This window comes from Mus caroli, unplaced genomic scaffold, assembly GCF_978045245.1.
Source record: "Mus caroli unplaced genomic scaffold, Mus_caroli_1 scaffold_2, whole genome shotgun sequence".
In the NCBI taxonomy this organism is placed as follows: Eukaryota; Metazoa; Chordata; class Mammalia; order Rodentia; family Muridae; genus Mus; species Mus caroli.
The window spans coordinates 94,275,623-94,303,205 of NW_028227257.1; the positions used below are offsets into that span (position 1 = coordinate 94,275,623).

Genomic DNA, 27,583 nt, shown 5'->3' on the forward strand with positions numbered 1-27,583 from the left:
AAGTGTACTTCATAGTTCTGGTAATGGATTCACGGGCTTTTTCATAATTCTGGCCTTTAACTAAAATACACATCTCCTTTGCTTATAGTATATGCTAGTGATTACTATGTGCAGTGAATACCACTGTGATCTATCAAGCAAATAGATTATATTGTGTTCCCATGATCGACTTGTAAACTCACAGGAAATGTCTAAGACTATTAAAGTAAGAGAGACATTTTTCAACTGCTTGGGAATAAATTACATTTAAAAGTTTGGTTTACTTCCCTGCTCAGACATAATAAAATATGATGTCATTATTTACTTAATCTTAATATTTTTAAGGTTTCATACCCTTTATCCAAAGCTTTCTTAGAAGCATCTTTCACCTCTTTGTTCCTAAGACTGTAGATGAGGGGGTTCAACATGGGGATCACCACTGTGTAAAACACTGAAGCCATTTTGTCTGTGTCCAGGGAATGGTTGGATTTGGGCTGTAGATACATGAAGATGAGTGTACCATAAAAAATAGTAACAGCTACCATGTGGGAGCCGCAGGTAGAGATGGCCTTGCGTCTTCCCTGGGTAGAGCGGATTCTCAGGATGGCAGCAATGATAAAGAGGTAGGAGGTGAGAACTATGGAAGAGGAACAGATCATATCAAAGCCAGCAAAAGCAAATATGAGAATTTCCTTCATGTGCGTGTCTGAGCAGGACAGAGCTAAGAGGGGAAGGTCATCACAATAGAAATGGTTGATTACATTAGGTCCACAATATGTCAAGCGAAAGGTGATGATTGTATGGAAAAGGGCAACTAGAAAGCTGTACACATAAGGAACGGCCACTAATTGAATGCACACTCTCTTTGACATCAGTGTTGAATAATGCAGGGGGCTGCAGATGGCCACATAGCGATCATAGGCCATAGAGGCCAGAAGGAAACACTCTGTGATCATGAAGGTAAGAAAACAGCCCAGCTGTGTTGCACAAGCATGGAAAGGGATAGTGTTGCGCTCTACCACGAAGTTCACCATCATCTTTGGTGTGATAGCGGACGAGTAACAGAGGTCAACAAAGGCTAAGTGACTGAGGAAGAAGTACATAGGTGTGTGGAGTCGAGAGTCAACCCTGATTATGACAATCAACCCAAGGTTGCCTAAAACTGTGACCAAATAGATCGTCAAAAACATCACAAAACATGGGGCTTGGAGTTCTGGCCTGTCTGTGATCCCCTTGAGAATGAATTCACTGACATAGGAGATGTTCACTTCAGCCATTGACTCTCGAAGATGGTATGGATTTTACTGCAGGTGAAGAATAAAAACAACATTTTTCAGTGCTCAAGTGAGTCCTGGAAAAAGAAAGTTGCCAGTGCATTCCTGCTATTAAGTATGTCACCCTGGTAGCATTTTAATTATAGTCCGTCTTATTACAGAGACAAGAGTTATTTTCCTACAAAAGAGTCTTCTGAAAACATACTTTGTTTTTTTTTACCTAAAATTAATGGAAATGATTGTTAAATAAACACAATAATAAACCATGTGGGGAATTGAGCGTGGATTTTTTTTTTTTACTGTTACTTTGTTTTTGAAACATGTAAAGGAAGGCAGCAAAAAAATACATAATTTGCACATATAGGTATATTTCTAATTTTTAATTTAAAATTTGTATTTTTTCCATAACATATATAGAAGATAATGTCAAGATAATTTTTTTATCTTCACATAGCAATATAGTATAATATCCTATATAATTTTCCTATGTCCTTTTCCATTTAGGGATTAAATACTTCATCATGTATAAATTAAAAAAATTTCATAAAAAATGTGCAAACACTGGATATTTTCTAAATGTGTTCTTCAAAAATTTCATACATATATAGAATATATCTTAATCATGTATCTATCACTATTCCTCTCTTCAAATGTACCATGTCCTTCTAACACATCTCTCGCAAATTCATATTTTATTTTCTTTTATAAATTGCTGGCTCAAATCAGTGGTACATATATGTTCATAACTATGGGCTAAACCTCTGGTGCCTGAACAAGCTACCACAAGTTTGCTATTGTAGTGGCTAGTAGTTTTCAAACTCATAATTGCTCAAAGCACTGGAAAGACTGATAATGACACTCTAAAAGGGACAATTTTATTCAAATTTAAAATTAAATATAATTTTGAGTATATTACCAAAAAATTAAAGATACTTCAGATAGTGTATTAAATAAGCTATTCTAAATTACAAGTTTATGCATGTATGCATTTTTCCATAAATCTGTGTCAATGTAGCTAAAATTACCCATAAAACTTGATGTTAGTTGAACATTTAACAATGTTATAAGGAAATATCATATTGTAAACAGCCTATAAAAATATGTGAGGTTTAAGTGAGTGATTTTTATGTAGTTTGAGAGTAATAACAAAGAAGAAACTGTGAGAATTTTTTCTCTCAAAATCCTTTATGTTGTCTTAGTTTCTGTTCTATGCTGTGACAAAACACCATGGCCGATTTATCTTTTAAAAGAAAGCATATAATTTTGGTCTCATTGTCTCAGAAGGTTAGAGACTATGACTATCATGGCAGAAAAATAGGGCCAAGCCAGGCAGGGATAGCTCTTGAGCAGTAGTGAGAGTTTACATCTGATCCATAGCACATGGAAGAGTTAACCAAGAGTAACTTGAGCTACTGAAACCTCAAAACTTACCCCCAGTGACAGATGTCCTCAGGAATCCTTTCCTAATCCTTTCTAAACAGTTCTACCAACTGTAGGACAAACATCTAAATACATGAGCCTGTGAGGACCATTCTCATTGGAAAGACCATGATGTGTCAATTTTAATTGATTAGATCTATTAGGTTTTTTTCTGTTTTAATTAAATACGATTTCTATCTCACATAGCTTATACTTACGCATAGCTCCTTATGTTGATTTATTTAAGTAGGTTAATTCTTGAGAGTTTCTTGTTTTTCCTGGGCTGAAGGGTATCCATTCTTTGTTATTTACATTTGAAAAAGAAAAGAAAAAGAAAGCAGGTACTATTAGTGGTAACATAGAGGAGAGGAGTGCCTGGAGTCCTTGCTTCTAGTCACCAGTGTGCTCTGCAGACTGTAGTGGTGGCTCAGTTTAATTTTGAGAAAACAAAGCATTACTACCACATAAATCTGTTTTAATATTGTCTAATTTACAACTCCAGATCCTCTAAATCTATCTATTCTTTTAAAATGTTTTCTTGTTGCTTCCAACTCATTTCTTAGTTCATTCTGCAATTGCCATCTTTATGACTGATTGTTTCTCCCAACATTTCCATATCTCTGTTAGTTTTAGATGAAATCCTTATAAGCCATCGACATATTATCCTACACATTTTGGGTAAAATGAGTGATATTTCATGCTTTGTTGAAATCATCGTACATCAATCTTGTCCTAGAGAATTTCCTACTCATTAGAGATGCCAAAATTTTTCGAACAACTCAATGCAGTCTAACATGAACCCCTGTTTTTGGAGTTAGCATCCAGAAATCAGCATCTTTAAAATCCCCAGAATGTTGTATAAATTACAATGAGTCTTCTTTGTGACTCCTAGCCTATATAGCACTTTCCCCAGCTGGATTGACAGTGAAAGCCAAGCAATATTTTCAGTTAATTTTCTTCTATTTTTTTCATCGTTGGCTAAGGTTAAATTTGGATTACCAGGGTGTAGAGTTTAAGTCAAAGAACCATTTGCCAGACCTCAAGGTATACAAATATTTTGGTTTCTGAGAGCTAGAACTTTTAATTCTTTTATTCAAGGTATCAGAGGTATAAAACATATTTCATTCATGACAAATTTTAAACACAAATTAATTTTGATATTAATCATTCATAAAATTGAAAATTCACATATTAATCATTTTATAGTAAAAAATGTTTACCACTAGAAATTCTCTTTTCCTCTTTCCTATATATAGGTACATATGTATATATAAACATCTATAAATCATAATTACCTTTTTAGCAGAAATTATTAACAGAAAATTTAAGTGTTTACTAAACTGTATTAGTTGAGGAAATATTGATCATCTTTTATATTAATTTACCTTTAACAAAAATCATGAACAAATCCAACTAATTTTTCAATATTTATTAGTTTTCTTTACTTTGTCCTCTTCTTGTCTCTACATAATCTTTTTGCCAATTTATTTTCTGAAATATATTTACTGGGGAAATTAAATTTCTTTTTAAATCGATTGTTCAATGAGTTTGACTCTTTAGGCTTTTACAGACTTTAGAATCTGACATGGCAGTAGTGCTTTCCACAGAAAGGTTATTTACTAGTTAAAGAAAAGAGAAAGTAATGACTCAGACAAACACTTTTTGCTATATTTTCTGCTTAGTATTACAGGTATTCCTTAGGGTCTCTGTTAGCATCTCTCTATGCTAACATCTTTAAGTTTTCTTTCTTCCTTTTCTTCTCATCAAGGCATAGCAACCGAGCTACAAGTTACGTATACTATATATCACAGGTTCTCAGCCTCAATCCCTACTTCAACTCTCACTAGCTCTACACATAAGGCAAACACATACATATCATATTAGTGGACATAAAAGATATTGGTCTTCCAGTAAATGGTAATAGTTCAATTGATTATTGCACTGTAGATTTCAAAAACCTAAAATTTAAATCCATATTCAAGTACTGAAAGTTTTCACATATGGTGGTATATGACTCTAGTTATAGCTCTTAGAGCCAAGACAGTAAATTGCTGCCTTGATGATTTCTTTTGTAAAAAAGAAAGAAAAACAAAAAGATAGTGTATTTTATTTCCAACTGCTAATAGAAGCAAAGACCAAAGATTAAAAGTATTTGCTTTGTAAATATGGTTACCAGCATTTTAATGAAAAGCCATGATGCTCATAAGATGATTTCAAGCATCTTGTCTGATCACAAGTATCTTCTCCATTCATCACAGAGTGTGAATTCTCTCTGGTGAACATTATAGCAATTGAGAAGATAAATTCTAAGAGGTTACCCTAGCTTGTGTGTGGTGGGAAGATACACACAAGGAGGGAGGGAAGGAAGGAAGGAAGGAAGGAAGGAAGGAAGGAAGGAAGGAAGGAAGGAAGGAAGGAAGGAAGGAAAGAAGGAAGGAAAAGAATGGAGGGAGGGAGGGAAAGACAGAGACAGTAGGTTAAAAGTAGTAATTTAGCTGGGCATTGGGGCACATGCCTTTAATCCCAGCACTTGGGAGGCAGAGGCAGGGAAATTTCTGAGTTCCAGGACAGCCTGTTCTACAGACTGAGTTCCAGGACAGCCAAGGCTACACAGAGAAACCCTGTCTCAAAAAACCAAAAAAAAAAAAAAAAAAAAAAAAAGTAGTAATAGTAATTTAGGCAAAACATATGTTAAGAATGCAGTAAAGACATGAAACATAGAAGATGATTTGATGTTGTTTACTACCACAGTTCACTAAAGGTGAAGCTTTCTAATGGGAAATTGGTGTGCCCAGCAGGATGACTGGTATCTTGGAACCTAAACTCCATCCGTCTTACCTTCATAGCAATAAGCTTGGCTTCCAGTGAGCTCATTCTGAAGTTGTCTTGGTGATTTATGTCCTAGGTCCCTCAAGATCTCAGCCTCTCCTGAGATATCCTGAAGTTATTCAATTCCCTTAAGTGCTTTCCTCAGTGGAAGACAAGCTGTATAAATTATATTGTGGATTTTCAAGAAATCTCTTCCTTAGAATCCTGAAGGAACAATTTCCAACTTAACAATTAAATAGTTCCTTTAGACCTAAGGAGCTGAAGGGGTTTGCAGCCCCATAGGAGGAACAACAATATGAACCAACCAGACTCTCCAGAGCTCCCAGGAACAAAATCACCAACCAAAGAGTACACATAGTGGGACTCATGGCTCCACATGCATATGTAGCAGAGGATGGCCTTGTCTGGTATCAATGGGAGGAGAGGCCCTTGGTCCTGTGAAGACTTGATGGCCCAATGTAGGGGAATGTCAGGAAAGGAAGTGGGAGTGGGTGGGTTGGTGAGCAGGGGGAGGGGAGATGGGATAGGGAGTTTTCACAGGGGAAACCAGGAAAGGGCATAACATTTGAAATGTAAATAAAGAAAATATCTAATAAAAATTGTATTTACACAATGATTCCATTTATTTTGGATTTAATTCCAGCCATAGTTCAGAGAATAATACTCTTGAGTATTACCTTCCACTATATATACATGGTTCTTCAAATGTTTTAAAAAATGTGTTTTAAAAACAAAAAATATAGTACATTTAAAGCAAATGTAAATGTTACAAATGAAGACATCATAATAACATGAAATGTTTTACTCACAATCACTATGAAATCTAGCTTTGTAAAATCAGAAGTAATTATTAGATTTTGGAAAAAATGCACAATCAAATTAAATAAACCTATTCCTTTTTTATGATATTTTTGAGATTGAATGAGTAGACATGTGCAAAGAGGTTGATAAACTATAATTAGTAGTATTTAAAAGAGTTTATTACAAAACCAATACAATAGCAGTGATAAAAATACTAGGAAGATAACCCTAAAAATAAATAAGAAACAAATATTACCACAATCCACCTCTTAGTGAATATGAAAAAAAATTAAGTCCTTCTCATGATAATTTTATTATCTTTAATGAAAAAGATGGATCTTTTTCTTTTAATGATCCTCATAATTAATTTGTGTGATTGTCTTTCTTCTGCCAATGTGTATGTGTTTGTATGTATATGTGGGTGAGAGAAAGTATTGTACATATGACTTAAAATTCCATTTTGTGGGCATATATGCTTAATGAACTATTTTTTCTGACTAATTTGTATCTCTATATCTTCTACATGTAGATTATTACGAAAGGTGGTACTCTCTTTACATGCACTCATTTTTTAGGACTTCTATTTACACATGCAGTGTTTGTCTTGTAAATCAAAATTTATAATTAGAAATTCTAACTCATAGTAAAATTCACTTTCAATTTCAATCCCAAATTAAGTATATTGTAAAATAAGTATCAAGTGTATATGCGTATTTGCAAAATGTAACTAAAGCTATATGTCTTTTTTATTGAATATGTTCTTTATTTACCTTTCAAATGTTATCCCTTTTCCTGATTTCCCCCCTCCAGAAAAACCCTATCCCATCCCCCCTTCCCCTGGTTCTATAAGGGTGTTTTCCCCTACCCCTTCACCTGCTTCTATGAGGGTGTTCCCCAACCAACCCACCCACTCCTGTTTCCCTGCCCTGGCATTATCCTACACTGGGGCATCAAGCCTTTATAGGACCAAGGGTCTCTCCTCCCATTGATACCAGACAAGGCTATCCTCTGCTAACATGCAGCTAGAGCTATGGTTCCCTCCATGTGTAATCTTTGGTTGGTTGTTTAGTCCCTGGGAGCTCTGCGGGGATGGTGTCTGCTTGGTTGGTTGGTATTGTCATTCCTCCCATGAGGTTGCAAACCCCTTCAGCTCCTTCAGTCCTTTTTCTAATTCTTCCATTGGGGACCATGTGCTCAGACCAATAGTTGGCTGCAAGCATCCACCTCTGTATATGTCAGGATCTGGCAGAAACTCTTTATTGAGGTATCTTTCTCATAATCTCTTGCTCTATTCAATCCAGCTACTACCTATAACCAAAGCCATTCATGAGTATGTTAAAACATCCTATTGAGAAACAGAATACTTTGCATTATTAGCTGAATCCCATCTGAAATAAAAAAAATCATATAATATTTCATTCTTTGTCTTTCATGATTTCGTGATATTATTGCATAGTCTACTTTTCTCCCATCTCACTAATTTTAAATTTGGACTCACTCTTCCCTTTTTAAATATCTACACACAGACACACACACACACACACACACACACACACACACACACACACACACACACACACACATACTGGGAGCCAAAATCAGGATTTCTGGGAGAGCCATAAACAATCATTCCACCCCAACTCTCCTCTTTTGAGCTATGTCTCCATTTATCATTTTATAATCAATTTTGTTAGCAACCACAATTAAAATAACTACTAGTATTGTATTCATATTTTTATTAACTTATTTATTTACTTTACACTCCAATCATAGCTTCTCCTCCCAGTCCTGTCTTGTCAACTAACTGTCTCCTTATACTGAACTCTTTCCTTTTTCCTCAGAGGAGAGGCCTCCCACGTCCTGAGAGTTAGAGGTTTTTTTTTTTTTTTTTTTTTTTTTTTTTTTTTTTTGGCTTGTTGGGTGAGTAGCAACAAAGGCCTAAGTATAGGCACATATAGTATTTTGGGTTATTTCATTTGTTTTAGATTGCTTTAATTTTCAAAATAGGTATGATGCTGAGTTTTGTGTTTATATTATTCCTCTGTTATTCCTCTGGGAGAGAGGTCAAACTGAAGGTTTTTGTGGTTACTGGCTCAAGGATATGCTGATTTGGGAAAAAAAAAGTTTTGTCTTTCTGTTTTTAGGAAAGGTAATTAGGTTGAGCAGTGGTGGCACATGCCTTTAATACCAGATCTTGGTAGGCAGAGGCAGGCAGCTTTCTGAGTTTGAGGTCACCTTGGTCTACAAAAATAGTTCCAGGACAGCCAGGACTACACAGAGAAATCCTGTCTTGAAAAAAACAAAGGAGAAGAAGGAGAAGGAGAAGGAGAAGGAGAAGGAGAAGGAGAAGGAGAAGGAGAAGGAGAAGGAGAAGGAGAAGGAGAAGGAGGAGAAGGAGAAGGAGGAGAAGGAGAAGGAGGAGAAGAAGGGAAGAAGGAGAAGAAGGAGAAGAAGGAGAAGAAGGAGAAGAAGGAGAAGAAGGAGAAGAAGGAGAAGAAGGAGAAGAAGGAGAAGAAGGAGAAGAAGGAGAAGAAGAAGAAGAAGAAGAAGGAGAAGAAGAAGAAGAAGAAGAAGAAGAAGAAGAAGAAGAAGAAGAAGAAGAAGAAGAAGAAGAAGAAGAAGAAGAAGAAGAAGAAAAAGAAGAAGAAGAAGAAGAAGAAGAAGAAGAAAAGGAAATTAAGGTATTATTGTTGGAGTTTGCCAAAAGACCCTCACTCACAAAGACCATAGAAACCAAGATCACTGCAAACTGCAAGATTTTTTTTTTTTTAATTGATCCAGTGTATTGGGACCTCTCAGCACACAGGCTAGAGGAGACCCAGAATGAACAAAGAACATACTTTTTATACCTTGTAAGGGGCAGATTTAGGCAACAGGTCTAGCTGACTTATTCTAATTGGTATAGCAAGTAACCTTTTCAGGCACTGGGTGGTTTGCATGAGGTGACTACCTTTGGCCTGGTCTCTCATTTCACCTGCCCTTATGTTTTTAATTTTTTTTTCAGGATGGCCAGCTTCCTTATCTGGCTCTGCACTTGGCCTGCTAGTATAGTTCAGAAAGTCCCTTCAGAGAGGAAAGGGGCTGGGTGGTCTTGAATTTTTTTTGTTGTCCTATTTGTCTAGCTAGAACTGCAAGTCCCATACTGAATAGTTAGGGAGAGAATGGGAAGCTTTTTCTTGTTCCTGAGTTATTTTAAGTCTCTCTATATTTAATTTTATGCTCTCCATTTGCTTGCTGTGTATTATTTTCATTATGTTTAGGTTATGTGCCTTGTATCCCTGATCTCTCCAAGACTTTTAACATTAAAGACTCTTGTATTTTGTCAAAGATTTTTCAACGTCTAATGAGATTATTATGTGATATTTTTCTTTCTATTTGTTTATATGGTGGATTATGTTGTTGGATTTTTGTGTATACAACCATTCTCTCATAGTGAATGAAGTTTTTGATGTGTTCTTGGATTTGGATGTGAGTACTTTATTATTTCTTACATCTGTGTTTATGACAGAAATTGGTCTGAAATTCACTTTTTTGTTGCGTTCAGGCTGACTATGGCTTTATAGAATGAGTTTGACACTGTTCCTTCTGCTTCTATTCTGTGGATTAGTTTGAGAAGTATTGGAATTAGCTCTTCAGTGAATGTTTGGTAGAATTCTGCACTAAAATCATGTGGCCCTATGAGACCTTGAATGGCTGCTTCTATTTCATTAGAATTTATAGGAATGCCTAGTTTACTTGATCTTGATTTAAGTTTGGTATGTGGTATATGTCTAGAAATTCATCCATTTCATTAGATTTTCCAGTTTTGTGGAGTACAAAATTTTGGATATAATGATTTTTTTTTTTAATTTCCTCAGTTTCTGTGGTTTTCCATTTTGTTTCTGATTTTGTTAATTCGGATAATGTCTCTTTGATTCTTAGTTAATTTGGTTAAGTTTTGTATATCTTTTTTATTTTCTCAAAAATACCTACTCTAGGTTTAGTGTTTTATATATATATATATATATATATTTTTTTCTCTTTGTTTCTATCAGATTGATTTCAGACCTGAGTTGGGTTACATCCTGCCATCTACTCTTCTTGGGTATGTTTGCATCTTTTTTTCTAATTTTAATGTTTGCTTATAAGTTGCTAGTATGATACCACTCTTATTTCTTTATGAAGTCATTTAGTGTTATGAAATTCCTCTTAGCACTGCTTTAATTTTGTCCCATAAGTTGTGCCTTCATTTTCATTGAATTTCAGAATGTTTTTGATTTCTTTGTTTACTTCTTTTTTTTTTTTTTTTGACCTAGTGATCATTGAGCAAGAATTGTTCAGTTTTTATTAGTTTGTACGTTTTGTGTTGTTTCTGTTGTTTTTTAATTCAAGCTTTAACCCATGGTGGTCTGATAAGATACAGTGGGTTATTTCAATTTTCCTGTATCTGTTGTGAGTTGCTTTGTTGGAGAAAGTTCTGTGAGTAGCTCAGAAAATGGTATAGTCTCTTGTGTTTGCGTGAAATGTTCTGTATATATCTGGTAAGTCCATTTGATTTGTAACATCCTTTAGTTTTATTATTTCTCTGTTTATTTTCTGTTTTAATGACCTGTCCATTTGTGAGAGTAGAGTATTAAAGTCTCCCACTATTACTGTGTGGAGTTCAGTCTGTGATTTAAGCTTTGATCATATTTCTTTTATGAATGTAGTAACCTTGTATTTGGGGCATAGGTGTTCAGAATTGAAACATTATCTTGGTGAATTTCTATTCTAGTAAATATTAAGTGCCCTTGCCCATATCATTTGATTAATTTTGGCTGAGAGTCTATTTTATTAGCTCTTAGAGTGAGTAGTCTAGCTTGATTCTTGGGTACACTTACTTAAAAACTCTACTCCAGCATTTTACTCTGAGGTAATACCTATCTTTGATGCTGAGGTGTGTTTCTTGTATGCTGTAGAATGATGGGTCCTCTCTGCATTCATTCTGTTTCCAGTACCAAGAAGGGGTTTTACATCTATAAACAAGTTTTAGCAAAAAACTTCATGGGAACCCTCAAACAACTCAGGCTTTTTTCAAGGTTATACATTGTTCTCCAAAAACTGTCAGTAAGGTCTTATTGAACATGGAGAAAACTACTTTATTTCTATGTAGGACCTTTTCACTCTTATTGACTCTTTTTCAAGATACTGGAAGGTTCTTTTAATATTACCAAAGAAGAAAGGTATTAACCAACACAGCTAATCCTTTGATATAGTTACTGGCTGCTTTTCTGTGTCAACTTGACACAAGCTGGAGTTATCACAGAGAAAGGAGTCTCCCTTGAGAAAATGACTGTATAGGCATTTTCTCAATTAGTGATCAACAGTAGGAGGGCACATTATGGGTGGTGCCATCCCTGGGCTGGTAGTCTTGGGTTCTATAAGAAAACAAGCTGAGCCAGCCAGGGGAAGCAAGCCAGTAAAGAACATCCCTTCATGGCCTTTGTATCGGCTCCTGCTTTCTGACCTGCTTGAGTTCCAGTCCTGACTTTCTTTGGTGATGAACAGCAATGTGGAAGTATAAGCTGAATAAAACCTTTCCTCCCCAACTTGCTTCTTGTTCATGATGTTTTGTGCAGGAATAGAAAAGCTGCTTAAGGCAATCTACAATAATAAACTCTGTGGCAGAAAGCATGTGGGAATGACCAATATCTGATTTGATTTCACATACATTCCTTGAGATCAAACCTATTCCTGTCACTACTTGGGTGTTTAAGAACCTGAAATTAGATAGTCCAGAGACCTAAGAGAGAGAGAGAAAAAAAAAAAAAAAAAAGCCCTCCCATTCTGGTCAAGGAACAAGGCAAGAAGATGACTCCTAATGCTATTCTACCATACTCATAGATAAGTGTCTCACTCAGCCATCACTGGAGAAGCTTCCTTCTGATGTAGATGAGAATAAAAACAAAGACCCATAGCTCCATAATGTGCAGAGAGTGAAATACCTTAGAACACTCAGTCCTCAATTGGATTTACCCATCAAATCTCTTCTCACAGCTCAGGAAGCCTTGTGGAAGTGGAAGCAGAAAGAATGTAAGGGCCAGGGGCATGCAGAGCACCATGATAACAAGGTACTCCAAACATAATTGGACCAATGAATACCTGAATTCACTGTTCAAGTTGTATATGATCTGCATAGCTCTGTGCCTGATGTAGTCCCAACACTAGAGGCAAATAATCCGTTATCCCTAGCCCAGAAGGTATCTCCAATTGATAACCACTTGCAAGTGAAAAATTAATTTTATATAATAGAGTTTCACTCAGCATACAAATGATTTTTAAGGCTAAGCACCATGCCCTGGAGTAGATAGGTAAAACAATGTAAACTCAATGTAATTTTGGGAGTTGTTAATTATTATTTTTTTATCATCATCATCATCATCATCATCATCATCATTATTCAGTTTACATACCAATTGCAGTCCCACTCCCTCTTCTCCTCCCAATCTCACCTCACACAGATCATCCTTCCATTTCCTCTGCCCTTCTCCTCTGAGAAGGGGAAGACCCCTGCCCCCTGGTATCAACCCTCCATTCCCCAGAACATTAAGTCATAGCAGAACTAACTGCATCCTCTCCCACTGAGGCCAGACAAGGCAGCCCAGCTAGGGGAAAGTGATCCAAAAGCAGGCAGCAGAATCAGAGATTGCCCCTGATCCAATTGTTAGGGGACTCACATAAACACCAAGCTGCATGTCTGTTGCCTATGTATAAAGGGACCTAGGTACAGCCCAAGATGCTTTTTGGTTGCTGGATCAGTCTCAGTGAGCCCCCATGAGGGATTTTTCTTATGTATTATGATTTATGATTTTGTTTTCTTAGGGAATTACTCTGTGTGTCAATATGTGTCTCTGTGACTATATTGTTTCTTGTGTCTACTCTTTTAATCATTGTATGTTTGCTTTGTCCTGTTCTGTTTTGTTTTTATTTTACCTTACTTTATCATTAGTTATTTTTATTTTTCTTATATATCTGTTCTTTTTAAAAATCTGTTCTTCTTTATGTTAAAAAATATTTTATTTATTTTTTATTCATATGAGTACACTGTATCTGTTTTCAGACACACCAGCAAAGCGGATCATATCCCATTACAGATGGTTGTAAGCCACCATGTGGTTGCTGGGAATTGAACTCAGGACCTCTTGAAGAGCAGTCAGTGCTCTTAACTGCTGAGCCATCTCTCCAGCACTATATCTTTTCTTTTTATATTAAGAGATCAAGAGAGGGTGTGGGTTAGTGGGTGAGAAACCCCACTTTAAATAAAAATCAAATAAATATAACAAAATTTTCATATCTACCTTTAATTAAATATTTTAGTCTATATAAAATATCAAAAGCACCTTCAAAATTCATAATATATAGAATACATTTGTGTTTTACTCTTTCATATGGAATTCTTAGTGTCTCATGAGTCATTATTTTTATTATGTTTTCTCTGGTATATTATTTTAGTTATTTCATTATAAGTAATATAACTTTTGTTTATTAAATGTCTATATTCTGCTGAAGAAGCACTGACTCTTCAAATTGACTCAATTACCTGTTAGGCTGCAAAACAATTAGTGTGGAATAAAATAAAATCATGTTATTAATTGCAACTATATTTATAGTTTACTATGTCACTCATATTGTGACAGACAGCATTTCAAGATCTATTGAGATTACAGCATTTGGTCTTGGTAGTGGATTATAAATATTGTATTTATTACTATTTTAGGGTACAAAGCTGAAACATAAATGTTTCAAGAACCTTTTTGAAGTCACATCCCAACAAATGAGTAAAGCTGAACTTTAAGTCAAAAAAACATAATCACATCTCAGTCTTCTTCCTTGATTTCTAATTGTAGAACTCCTGACTCCCATAGACTGTATCTGCCAGGGATATGTGATACCTGAGTTACATTGAGTGTGGCCACTAAGAAATATCAGGGCAGAGGACACCAGGAAGAGAACACAGGGTACTTTATCTTCTTTCTCACTCTAATATTAGAGTGAGAAAGAAGATACAACTTATATATAGTACTTATATATATAAGAATTCCATATATAGACTTGGCAGATGTTTCTAGACAAGTCTGCCTTCACAGAACTCCTTTCAGCTGTATTTTAGTCAAGAGACAATTCTCATCAGGTTTCTCCACTCTCTGCATTCCCTTTACCCACTGAGCTGGTGATAAGTTAAGGATGTATTTATGATTCCACTTGCTCACAACTCTTAGTCTGAAAAGAAGTATTCACTGATCCTTCTCAAAAATCTGATAATTCTCTAAGTGCACTAAAATTCTTTACATTTTTCTTGATAATAATATACTATGACAATTTATGGGAAGGAAAATTCTCTCCTAATCCTTTGGTGAAGACCTAAAACCTTTAATGAAATGTGACATTTTAATATTTTTAAAAGTTGATGGGACTGGGTGCTTGAGAGTTGGCTGTGATTAAGAAAATGGGCTGTTCTTCCAGAGGATCAGAGTCTGATTCCAAGCACCGACACCCACACCCACAGTGGCCCATAGTCATCTTTAACTTCAATTCCATAGAATCTGAAGCCATCTTCTGGACCTCACAAGTACCACATGCACATTGAAATATATACATGCAGGGGGAAAAAAAACCCAGACATATAAAATAATAAAACAAAAATGTTCTTAAAGTTTGTAAAAACTGGTAGAATTTCTCAAGAAATGATAGATACTTTGAACAGTGCTTTGATAATTACACTTTAGTATGTTTAATCTTCATTTTGTCTTCATAAGAGCAAACATGTAAACTTGATATGAAACATGTTTAGATGTGCAAGAGAAAAAAATGTAGGAACTAAATTTATGTTTTAGTTAGTAATCATCTTCATAGCATTATAATGTAATACCTGAAATAGTGAAAATTTATAAGAGAAATGTGTATTTTAGCTCATGGTCCTGGATGCTCCAGTAGCCTGACTGATCTGGGCCTCCTAAATTTGCAGGGGAACATGGTTCAGCAACTACTTATGGTATAATTCAGAATAAAAAAAGAATAAGGATTTCTGAGGACCTACAATTTTCTTAGGTGACTTAAGGACTTGAAATAAGGCTCTATCTCCTAAATATCCAGGTTTTACCTGGTGACCATATCTCTCAATGACTATGTAAGAGCTACCATATGTGGCATTTTTTCTTTTTTATTAGTTATTTAATTTATTTACATTTTAACTGTCATCTCCCTTCCCAGTCACGCCCCCATGAGCCTCCCACCTCATCCTCCCTCCCCTTCACTTTTGAGAGGGTGTTTCCCCACCCACATATCCTCTCCCACCTCACCCCTCTAGCATCCCCCGTCTCTGGGGCATCGAGCCTCCATTGAATGAAGCACATCCCCTCTCACTGAGGTCAGACAAGGCAGTCCTCTACTACATATGTAGCAGGGGCCACAGATCAGCCCCTGTATGCTCTTTGGTTGGTGGCTTAGTCTCTGGGAACTTTGAAGTGTCTGGTTAGTCCTATGTCCCCTTTAGATCTTTCAGTCCGTCAGATTATTGCACAGGGTTCCCTGAGCTCAGTGGTTAGCTGTAAGTATCTGGATCTGTCTCAGTGAGGTGCTAGTAGAGAGATCTCCCATGCTCATGGATCAGTAGGATTAACATAGTAAAAATGCCCATCTTACTAAAAGCAATCTATAGATTCACTACAATTCCTATCAAAATTTCCACTCAATTCTTTGTAGGCAATTCTCAACTTTATATAAAGTAACAACAACAAACAAAAAATAAAAAATAATAAAACAGGCTAGTGAAAACAGTTTTCAACAATGAAAGAATTTCTGAGGAAATCACCCAAGCTGTACTACAGAGCAATAGTGATAAAAAAACCATATGGTATTGATATAGAGACAGACAGGTCGATCAATGGAATAAAATAGAAGATAGAGAAATAAACCTACACACCATACACCTTTCTAAACATGTTCTAAACAATGAGATTTTCTTAAAACAAACAAACAAACAAACAAAACCCATGTAAAGTGTTGATCAACTTTTTTTCCTAGGGCTGATTTTTGAACATGTGTCCTATCACATATTTGCAATTACATTACACCAAACTGTATCTCATGCCCTTATATTTTTCTCCTACTAGTAATCTAGTAAGGAAAAATGATTAAATAAAGTAACTTATCCCCTAGATGTGAACTTAACATCTTGAATCTGAATGTTAGTACCATGACATTGAAAATCATTTTAGACTGTATACTCAAACTAATAGTTTTAGAACTAGGATTTACAAATAAGAGAGAGAACATAGGAGCACTTGTCTTTTTATACTTGAGACACTCAATTTAATATAATGTTTTCATTTTTTCTGTGGCATTAAATAGAATCTCACTATGTATATGTAGTATACCTTCAGTGATAAGTTAAAGGATATTTGGTGTGTGTGTGTGTGTGTGTATAACAAGAATAGTTAAATAAAAAGAGGTCATAAATATGACTACAGCATATGTAAGAATTGGGGAATAGAGAGATGGAAATGATATAAATATAATAGCAAATTCTCAAAACCTAAAAAAAAACTAAATGTAAATTAAAAAATAAAAGCAATATAATTATGTGGCCAGCAGGAAAATAAAAAGAATTTCAGTGACATAGTTGAGGAAAAGACACAAGTCCAGCTGCCTCCAATGAATGACAAAGGAGGGGGAAATAGCAGAGAGGAACAGGCCATGGGATTCATACAGTCATATAAGTCATATACATCTTATCTAACTCCTGTAGTGGAGAAAAACAATGCAAATGCATTGTAAGAATGTTATCAGAAACGTTTTCAAAATGTCCTTTAAAATTTTAAGTAGGAAGCCTAACTTAGTGTAATGCTATGTCAAGATTTGAAAAACTAAATGGGAACAGTAACATGACATTAATAAAATGACAAATTAAAGAAAGAAAAATTCTAGTGTCTATGTAAGAAACTAAAAGAAACAAGAAAGGAAGTTTGTTGTCTGGGTGATTAAGAGCACTTGTTACTCTTGCAGAAGACACAAAATTTAATTCTTTGTACCCATATGGCAGATCAAATCATTTAGTTTTGGGTGATCCAGTGTCCTCTACTTGCCTCCATAGGCACCAGACACACAGTTGGTGCATGTAAGTATATTCAGATAAAACATCCATATACATAAAATAAAATAAATCTATTTAAAAAAAAAACAATTGAAAGAGTGGCCTGTTTCACTATATTGGTAGGTTAAAAATGGAAATCTTAGTTAAAAGTCGGCCATCAATGGAAAGAGAGGCCCATTGGACTTGCAAACTTTATATGCCCCAATATAGGGGAATGCCAGGGCCAAAAGAATGGGAATGGGTGGGTAGGGAAGTGGGGGGCGCTATGGGGGACTTTTGGGATAGCATTGGAAATGTAATTGAGGAAAATATGTAATAAAAATATTAAAAATCAAAAAAAAGTGCCTTGCCTAAGATATTTGATCTTAATAATTATATGGTAGAAAAAAGATATATCAAGCCACCATAGTAGATACAGGGGAGATACCATAACTTATTCCAATGTGGGTAAATATCATACTCCACTCTGAAATAGTATGGAAGAGTGGGACTCTAATCCTAAGGATAGAGGGAACATTAACCGATTTAAAATGACTGTAAGAAAACAGGAGGAATAAAGTAGATTCTGGATAAACAAAACAGACTGAGCTGTTAATAAAAACAGGTTATGCTGATCAAACATCACCTGGGGTGAAAGATGAATAAGCTGCTTGCATATTGAGAGTGGGTAGAGAGGAGTGTTCAGAGGTCCTTGATAAACTGACTAAGCAAGGTTCTGTTCTAACACAGATTTTTAAGAACACAGATGGGCTTATAGAGAAGCTTGATGTACGAAGTAAAATGCCCTCAAGTAAATAATCTTACCCTATCTTTTATCTACACTTCTATCTTTCCATCTGTCTATTTAAACAATACAATACTCATTATTTCTTTATACTAGTTTGTTATTGTTACTAAAATATAATATAGTGTGTGTTTAATTATAATTTAATAAATAAATACATATAATTTTTCCTATATTTGTATGTAATACAGTAACTAAAAGCATCAATCTTGCATGTAGGCAAATTATATACATAATTTGGGCCTTTTCTTAACTGAAATATCTTTTAATATCTTTTAATATCTTTTTAATATCTTAAAAAGTTTAGCAAAACATATAGTACTTGTGAGAATCAATGATACACTGTATGGGTATGTTTTAAGAAGATACTTAGGACATATCATATTCACTCTTATTATTAATATTGACATTAAATAGTTCTGTGCTGCAAATAGTATTTTCATTTTGTAATTGAGGCTTGAACTTTATAATCTTCCCAAGAGTGCCCAGGCAAATTGTGAAAGATTCTAGGCACAAACTAAGTGAAAGTCAGATCAAAAATTTCCCACTAAACTGTTCTGTTTCCCAGAGGAATAGGTTTCAATGTAGAAGAAAGAACCATCCTTGGAGAACCACAATTATCTCAGTATATTCAAACTAAATTCATTAATCTTAATGAAAAAGTTGAAACTTTATGTTTGCTGAGACTGTTTTCAGTTAATATGTCCCCATGAAAAAGCCAAAGAAACCTTCACTTTAATAAGGCCCCTGGAAACTGATTAGCAAGTAAACTATAGTTACAGTATAGGGAATTCTCTTTGCTATGAGTAGTTTTATAATAGGACCCAGAGAGAGTATTTCATCATCAAAACTATACAAACTATGGCTTCAGTTTCGTTCCCCAAATGATCAGTAATTATTAATTAGAATCAAGAAATGAAAAACTGCACTTAACGAAAACATCACTTTGCTTAATACCTTAGATCCTCTGAAGTTTTGACATCTGATAAGAATTAGAATTACTAAACTCTCTGTTTTCATATTTTACAGTATAGTCAGCAGTCGCAGGAATTCAGGAACCCCTAAACTTTGAGATATTAAAATGCACCACATAATTAGAAAATACACTCACTCACTAAAACTTTTCAAAGTCACTGGGAAACTGCAGCTACTAACCTAACTAAAATGTTTGACATTTCTGCTGGACATAATACGTTCAAGGAAACTAAGAGACAGATCCTCCTTTTCTCAATAGAGTAATACAGGTATCAAGCGGTCAAGCATCAAACTCAAATATGCACCTGCACATCTTAACACTGAACGGTGTTTTATTGTGTATGTGCAGCTTAAATAAGTGTGATAGTCTGTAAGCTTCAATAATTAAATAGATCACTATTTTCTGCTTATGCATAACATGCATTTTGAGCTGTGCTGAAATAAGATGCTTATGACTATGATCATTTCCTACAGGAACAATCAGCCTCGAATACTAATTTTTAATAACTCTTCCTGGTTGAAAACCCCTCACATAAATTTGCTTAAATGGGAAGTATGAAAATTTTGGTATAAAGCATTAAGAAATAATATCATGCATGCTTGTTTACAAGGGGAAGCATCACAGAGGATATGTACACACAGGCATAAGTCCCTTGAATTTCACAAGGAACCCTGAAAGTGGTCATTGTGAGAATTAAGTGAAGAAAGTCTATGCTCAATGGAATTTAGATTAAAATGAAAGGGAAAGTGAATAAACAGAAATCATTATGGTATACACTGAGTAAATTCATATTTGTCAGTTTTTAGATAAGAGTAAAATACTATCTTGTTTTCTAATTTTATTTACTATATTATACAAATTTGCAAACACAAAATTGAAACAGAAGTCATAGCTTGTCAGTATTGAAACCTAAGTCAAGAATTGTGTTCACTGTCCCAATTCATAAACAGGCCTCCAAAAGAGAGCTTGCTACCTTGCTGTGTATAGTGTAGCAGAAGTTCAAAGTAGAAATTGTGATTTCATGTTCAGCAGTGTTTATAAGTTATAAAGAAAAGGTATGGCCACAGACAAAATGGACACTACAAATACAATGTGTAGAATTAGCGAACAGCTTAAACTTTTTTTGTCAGGATAATGTGTTCATTTGCATTACAATTTTAAGTTATAAAGATGATTCTGATGAGTTTTTTACAGCTTGTGGTTATTAGTTTGAGTCAATACATTAAGGAAAAGAAAGAGTGAGAGAGAGAGAGAGAGAGAGAGAGAGAGAGAGAGAGAGAGAGAGAGAGAAGGAGAGAGGCTGAGCATTTGCTCATCTTGCAGATGATCAGAATTAGCGTTTTAGCATCCACTTCAGGGGTGGGTCACTGTAGCTAAGCTCCAGGAGATGTGACACCCACTTCTGGCCTTTGTAGATCCCTGCACATATATGCACACATAGACACAGACACAAGCACATATACATACATAAAAATAGAAAATTAATCTTAAAATATAAAAAAAAGACTTTCATTAAATTTAAGCTTTAAGTATTTATTAAAAATAAAAATAAATTCAGGATTAGGAAAGCAGGAATTAGAAAATACAACATAATAAAGCTTCCATATTTTGAATCACCTTTGATTATCATATAAGTAAGTGAAATAGAGAAATAGAAATCTCTTTTGTCGTCATTACTTCCTCCATAATACCTTGTGTAGAGGGATCTTTGGTAGGGTGACAGATAATGGGACACATAGGAGATATAGAAAGCTAGCAAAACCTGAGATGAAAGTCTAAAGTATTAGCAAGAAGAGAGAGTCCTATTATTTCTGAAGATTGTGCAAGTAGTACCTGTGGAAAATGTTTGAGTAATGACATGGTATTAGTGAGGTCAGTTACAAATATTCATGTATACAAATAAATGCACCTATGTTTAATGGTTTAACCATACATCACATCAATCACAAAATCCTACTGACTATAACACAGAAAGGAAAAAGCAGGTTCTAGGAAAAAGCTAAGTGGCTGAAGTAATTGCTGCATAGCATGAGGATCTAAGTTCAAATTTCCAACATTCATGTAAAGCTAGTGGGCATGGTGGCACTAAAATCTCAGAACAGAGTAGGCAGAGACAACTGGTAAAACATGCTGGCTAGCAAGATCAGCTAAATGTGTGAGTTTGGAGAGACTCTGCTTCAGTACATAATGTGGAGAATAATCAATGAAGACACTGATAATCAGCTTCTGGGCTCTATTCTGAAATGCACACACATGCTCATGTAATCACATATAAAGCACACATACATGAAACATGTGCATACTCTCATATATACCACACACATGTACTGACATAAAAAGAAAAGGTTTAGAGAATGGCTATAAAAAAAATACTTGATAAAATTCAACATAGGACATTTTAATTTCATAAATAAAAGTTACTCCTAATATTTCAAAAAAGTCAATTCTCCCTCCAAACTAAATTACAAATATAATGCATTAAAGCCAAATGGACAATGGCTTTTCTTTTTAAATATATATTCTAAATGTATGTGTACAGATACAAATGTACATAAATATGTAATGTATATGTATAATTTATAAAATGTATTCATTATAAAATATGAATAATTTCACAGTATTTTTCAAGAATACATAATTTAGGAAAATAGTTTGTCTTATGATAAGATTTGTTAACTATATAATAATCTTAACAACACAATTCAAAATGGTGCATAAAAATTCCATTAATCAACCTATGCAGAAACTAGAGAAATTCACTAAGTTTATACTAGTATTAAATAATATTTAATTGTTAGTATTTAAAACCATCTATACTGGACTAGTATTAGATAATATTTACGTATTCTTTAATCTTTCCTATATATAATTTCAAATAAAATAATGACAAATTCTATTTAGAGCAGGTTCCTATGCTACAACTTCTCATATAGTCATAGATTTTCTTCCTAATGGAGTATAGTTTTGGAAAACATGTTCTGCTCTGCATTTATATCACACTCCTCCACCATAGCATACTCCTTAAAATCATGAATTTTATCTATATTTACTCACTACTGTGTCTCAAGTGCATTGGACAATATTTTTTAAATTAGGTATTTTCTTCATTTACATTTCAAATGCTCTCCCAAAAGTTCCCCAGACCCTCCCCCCCAACTCCCCTACCCTCCCACTCCCACTTCTTGGCCCTGGCATTTCCCCGTATTGAGGCATATAAAGTTTGAAACTTGTAATTTCTTGGTATTCTCCATTCCCTCTGGCTCCTACACTCTTTCTGCTTCATCTTCTAGAGGGTTCCCTGAGGTCTGAGATAAGAATTTGATAGAGAAACCCCACTTAGGGATGTGGGTTCCAAGGCTTGTATTGTTATATTTTTTAAAATGAATGAATGAGTGAGTGAATAAATGAATGAATGAATGCATAAATGCATGAATGAATGGAAACCTAGCTACTGGAATAGTAGCTATCAACTTAAGTGCCACTTATACCTGATGGAATAGGAAGACCAGTTTTTTCCAATAGAGTGACAGCAAGTATGTCAACAATCCAGGATAGTCCTCATGTTCAGTAGTAGTTGACGGATATACAATGTACACCACATTTTTTTGTGTGCTATTATATTATTCCACGTTGACGGGGAGAGGATCTATAAGGACTTGGAGGAGAGAAAGGATATTTACCAAAATACACTTGAATTTTAAAATTCTTTTAAATAATAAAAATATAAGTACCATAAAAGAATATAAATGTCATAATTTTAATTAGTGACAAAAACAAGATGCCCAACTATAAAGCAAAAAGGGGATGACATGACACTTTAGGCTCTGGTTCTTCAGAATCTACTGCTGAGATCAGTGAAGAATCTCTGACAGCAGAATTGACAAAGCAGGAGCAAGATGGCTGGCTATCCATGAAATTCAAAAAGTTACAATCAAGGAATTTATAAAAACTTTATTTTATATGATATATGTACCTGGGGTCTTTTCATGTACCATAGAGCATGAAAATTATTTTTCTTTCTATTTTAGGGAATTGGATATTATCATCTAATCTAAAGACTAAGAGAAAATCTCATATTTATTTAGCAGTGTTTTAAAAATCAAAATAAATAATAGCAAAAAACCCAGCTATCTGTAACTTTAAAAGTAGTTAGAGTAGATGATTAATTTTGTTTTATGAGTATATACATGCAAGAATACATATACTTTATTTTTACACATATACTTTATGTCATAAAAGATTTTGTGCAAAATCAAAGATTACAGTGAAATAACTCATATCTATTATTGTTTTTTAAATTATAAAATTTTTTAACCTTATAGGGTAACAACCTGATTTTTAGGTTCTTTTATGAGATTATAACTACATCTTTTCTCACATCCATTTCCTTACTACAAACCCTCTCATGAACTCTTTTTTAAAATCTGGGCCTCACCTTTTATTAATTAATTGCATATATATATGAATGAATAAAACAGATAAATTATTCAATTCCCTAGTTGATAAATTGTTTAGACAACCAGTTTAAGCTTGCCTTGACTTATTCCACTTATGAGGAATTTAAATTTCTCAAAGTAAATGCTTAAATGTATGCACAAGTTTACTTATATACATATCCATATATATGTAGTAAAAAAAAAAAGGACATGGATTTGTGAGGGAGATTACATGAAAGAGTATGAAATGCATTAGATGGGTGGAAAGGATATAAATATAGTGCTAATATATGAAGTTCTCAAAAATATTTTTAGAGCCGGGCAGTGGTGGCACACACGTTTAATCCCAGCACTTGGGAGGCAGAGGCAGGCAGATTTCTGAGTTCGAGTCCAGCCTGGTCTACAGAGTGAGTTCCAGGAAGGCCGGTGCTACACAGAGAAACCCTGTCTCAAAAAACAAAAAAAACAAAAAACAAAAAAAAAAATTTAGAGAGGTTCCTGAGTCCAGTTTGTATATTGGAGTAGGGATTTCATTTTAACCCCAGTCTGGGGCCTCAGTTAACAGAATGAGCAGCTCTCAAAAAAGGCACAAAATTAGAAGCATGGATACAGTCTCATCTGTTAGAAGAATGTCTGAAGAAAAAGAAGGAAACTAGAAGTCTCAGTATAAATTCATCTAGATCTAGATCAGGTGGTAGTGGAGAAGAGATCTCATTTCAAGAAAATGAGAGAGGATGGCAGCAAAAGTGTCTCCACAGAGAAGTCTATTATCAGTTTATTGATGAGCTCAATGATGAAGATTATTGGCTAATGAAAGACCATAATCTTTTAGGCATCCCTGGAGAAACAACATCAGAGGGGCTACAGCATTTCTTAGATAGAGCAAAGGAATAACTGGCATCTCAGCCTGGTTGGGACAGTGGGATGAGTGACCGAGACTCAGAAAACCCTAGAGCACATTCAGATGGGGATCTCTGCTGTGGTGGCTGAACACCTTTTGGCACACTGGGAATGTGACATGAAGCAGACAGAATGGGAACCAAAGCTGGAGGACTGTGAGTCGAACAAACCTGAACAGTGGCGAGTTCGGGTTTAGCTTGAAGATCCACATAAACCCTGACAACAGAGGTTCTGAAACGCATGGAGCAGACTCTATGGACATTCCTCTGTCAGGTGTTAGAGAGCATAGACAGCAAAGACCATCAAGTCCTATGGCTAGGCGAACCGGAAGCCAGACCTGCGTGAGTTCCAGTGGTAGAGTTCCCAGGGGAGCAGGCGTGGTGTGAGGAGGCAGGGTTCTGTGCAAGGATTGTTCACAGCACTGGGAAGGCTAAGGAATAGAATTAGAGCAGCACTTGGCATTCCCAGAGTTAGTGCCCCTCGCACTAATGTTCTTAACACACACCCCCCCCACCACACACACACACACAAACTAGTCACTCTACTCTCAGGCAAAGTGAATGACAGCGGTTTGGAGCAATACATATTTTGGAAAATGGGGCTAGAAGTAATGTTACAGTGAGGAACACAAACCAAAGATTAGAGCCAATAAGAATACGTCCTGCTTTCAGAAGTCAAAGCCTGTTCCCTATTCAGAGACAGAATGGCACTGTTCATTATAATTTCCAAAGGCAGAGTGACAGATACAACAAACAGGGAAAAACAGGTCTGTTAGGCAAGGAGTGTAACTTGGGTCTTTTTAGAACAAGGTAGAGAACACAGAGGTACCGATTATACCCTGCTGTCAAACTCAAGACTTCTCTCAAGAATAACTGCAGAATTCTATTCCATTGACCTCCCTGCCTGTCTCTGTAACAAAACCATACCTTTTTTTTCCCCTCCCACTATTGCTCTGTGATACAGCTTGAGGTCATGGATAGAGACTCCCCCAAAATTTCTTTTATTGTTGAGAATAGTTTTTGCTATTCTGTTTTTTTTTAATTCCAAATGAATTTGCAAATTGCTTTCTAACTCTATGAAAAATTGAGGTGGAATTTTGATATGGATTACATTGAATCTGTAGATTGCTTTTGGCAAGATGGCCATTTTTACTATATTAATCCTGCCAATCCATGAGCATGGGAAATCTTTCCATCTTCTGAGATCTTTGATTTCTTTCTTCAGAGACTTGAAATTCTTGTCATAAAGATCTTTAACTTGCTTTGTTAGAGTCATACCATAGTATTTTATATTATTTGTGACTATTGTGAAGGATGTCGTTTCCTTAATTTCTTTTTCAGCCTGTTTATCCCTTGAGTAGAGGAAGGCTACTGATTTGTTTGAGTTAATTTTATATCCAGTCACTTTGCTGAAGTTATTTTTCAGGTGTAGGAAATCTCTGGTGGAATTTTGGGGGACACTTAAGTATACTATCATATTATCAGCATCAGTGCTATTTTGACTTCTCATTTCAAATTTGTATCCCTTTGACTTCCTGTTGTTGTGTAATTGTTCTGGCTAGGACTTTGAATACTATATTGAATAGGAAGGGAGAGAGTGAGCAGCCTTGTCTAGTCCCTGATTCTAGTGGGATTGCTTCAATTTTCTCTCCCATTGGTCTGATGTTGGCTACTGGTTTGCTGTATATTGCTTTTACTATGTTTAGGTATTGGCCTTGAATTCCTGATCTTTCCAAGACTTTTAACATGAAGGGATGTTGAATTTTGTGAAATGCTTTTTAAGCATCAAACCAGTCACCCCAGAGCTCCCAGGAAGGAAACTACCAACCAAAGAGTACACATGGAGGGACCCATGGCTCCAGCCCCATATGTAGCAGAGAATAGTCTTATCCGGCATCAATGGGAGGAGAGGATCTTGGTCCTGTGAAGGCTGGATGCCCCAGTGTAGGGGAATTCAAGGGTGGGGAGGTGGGAGTGGGTGAGTGGGGGAACACCCTCATAGAAGCAGGGGGAGGGGGATAGAGGGTTAAGGTGGGTAATGGGGAAAGGGGATAACATTTGAAATGTAAATAAAGAGAATATCCAATAAAATGCAGAAATCTCAAAAACAACAAACAAACAAACAAAAAAACAGTAGAACAAGGAGAATCCAGCAGGTACTAAGCTGCCACACAGTGCTGCCATCCAGCAGTCATACTAGACCTGCAAGTCAGAAGGATTCTTTGTGGAGAAACTAGAGTTTCTCTTCGTAGGATTTCTGAGAATGAGGTGGTTGAGTCATCCTCCGTGGCTCTTCGTTCAATTTTAAGGCAGATCATGACTGGGTTTGGAGAGCTGAGTTCTCTAATGGAGTTAGCGCCTGCATCAGATCATCAAAGCAATGATCAGAGTTTACTAGAGGTGTACCTAGAACTGAGTAATAGAGATGCAGCTGATGACAGTGGTCAGCATGGTTCCTCACAGGCCAGTCAGGCCCAGGAGGACAGTGCTGAAATGCTAGCTGTGAGTGAGCCCACCCTGCCCCAGGTTCGCACCAGTGACCATAGAAGTAGAAGGCAGTTATGAAGGAAAGACACTGTAGTCAGGGCTGGAACATTACCCATTCTGCACTGTGCTCATTTCTTCTTACTGTGTGAAGGAAGTGATGATCCAATTCATGGTTTAACCAAAAGGTAGACTGACAATCTTTCCACCAGGAGTTAGGAGCAAAACGGGGTTGACAGTGAGTTAGGTCAAGTGTGTGGCATGTGCATCCGTGACTATGTGGCTGGGAACAAGCTCTGGAAGCTGCCTTATCTGCTTGAGTTTCACATTCACTGTATTGATCACTGGTTGTCAGAGAACTGCACCTGCTCCATCTATCAATGGCCTGTCTTAGAATTCAGGGCCACAAACAATGGGTAAGATATATGAGGTGTTCAGTGCTGTGTGTTACGGGAGCCACATAGTCGAACACTTTTCTTGAGTTACTTATGGTATGGTAACCAAAACAAAACACCTATCAGATTATAGTTAGCACTATTTTTTGTGTGCTTTTTGTTTTAAACTTGTTACAAAGAGTTTGTTTATACAGAAA

At 35.6% G+C, this 27,583-nt stretch overlaps 1 protein-coding gene and 1 pseudogene across 1 annotated transcript; one reads left to right on the plus strand and one right to left on the minus strand.

Moving 5' to 3' along the window:
- Positions 1–296: 296 nt before the first annotated feature.
- On the minus strand, positions 297–1,256 carry LOC110289613 (olfactory receptor 8U3). Its single transcript, XM_021155895.2, has one exon. It carries the CDS (start codon positions 1,254–1,256, stop codon positions 297–299), a length of 960 nt encoding a protein of 319 aa, XP_021011554.1.
- Positions 1,257–1,268: 12 nt separating this feature from the next.
- Positions 1,269–27,411, plus strand: LOC110306415 (E3 ubiquitin-protein ligase RNF6 pseudogene; annotated as a pseudogene).
- Positions 27,412–27,583: the final 172 nt, after the last annotated feature.

Excerpts from the sequence above, each read along its gene's own strand:
- LOC110289613 (XM_021155895.2), bottom strand. The coding sequence starts at position 1,256 with ATGGCTGAAGTGAACATCTCCTATGTCAGTGAATTCATTCTCAAGGGG.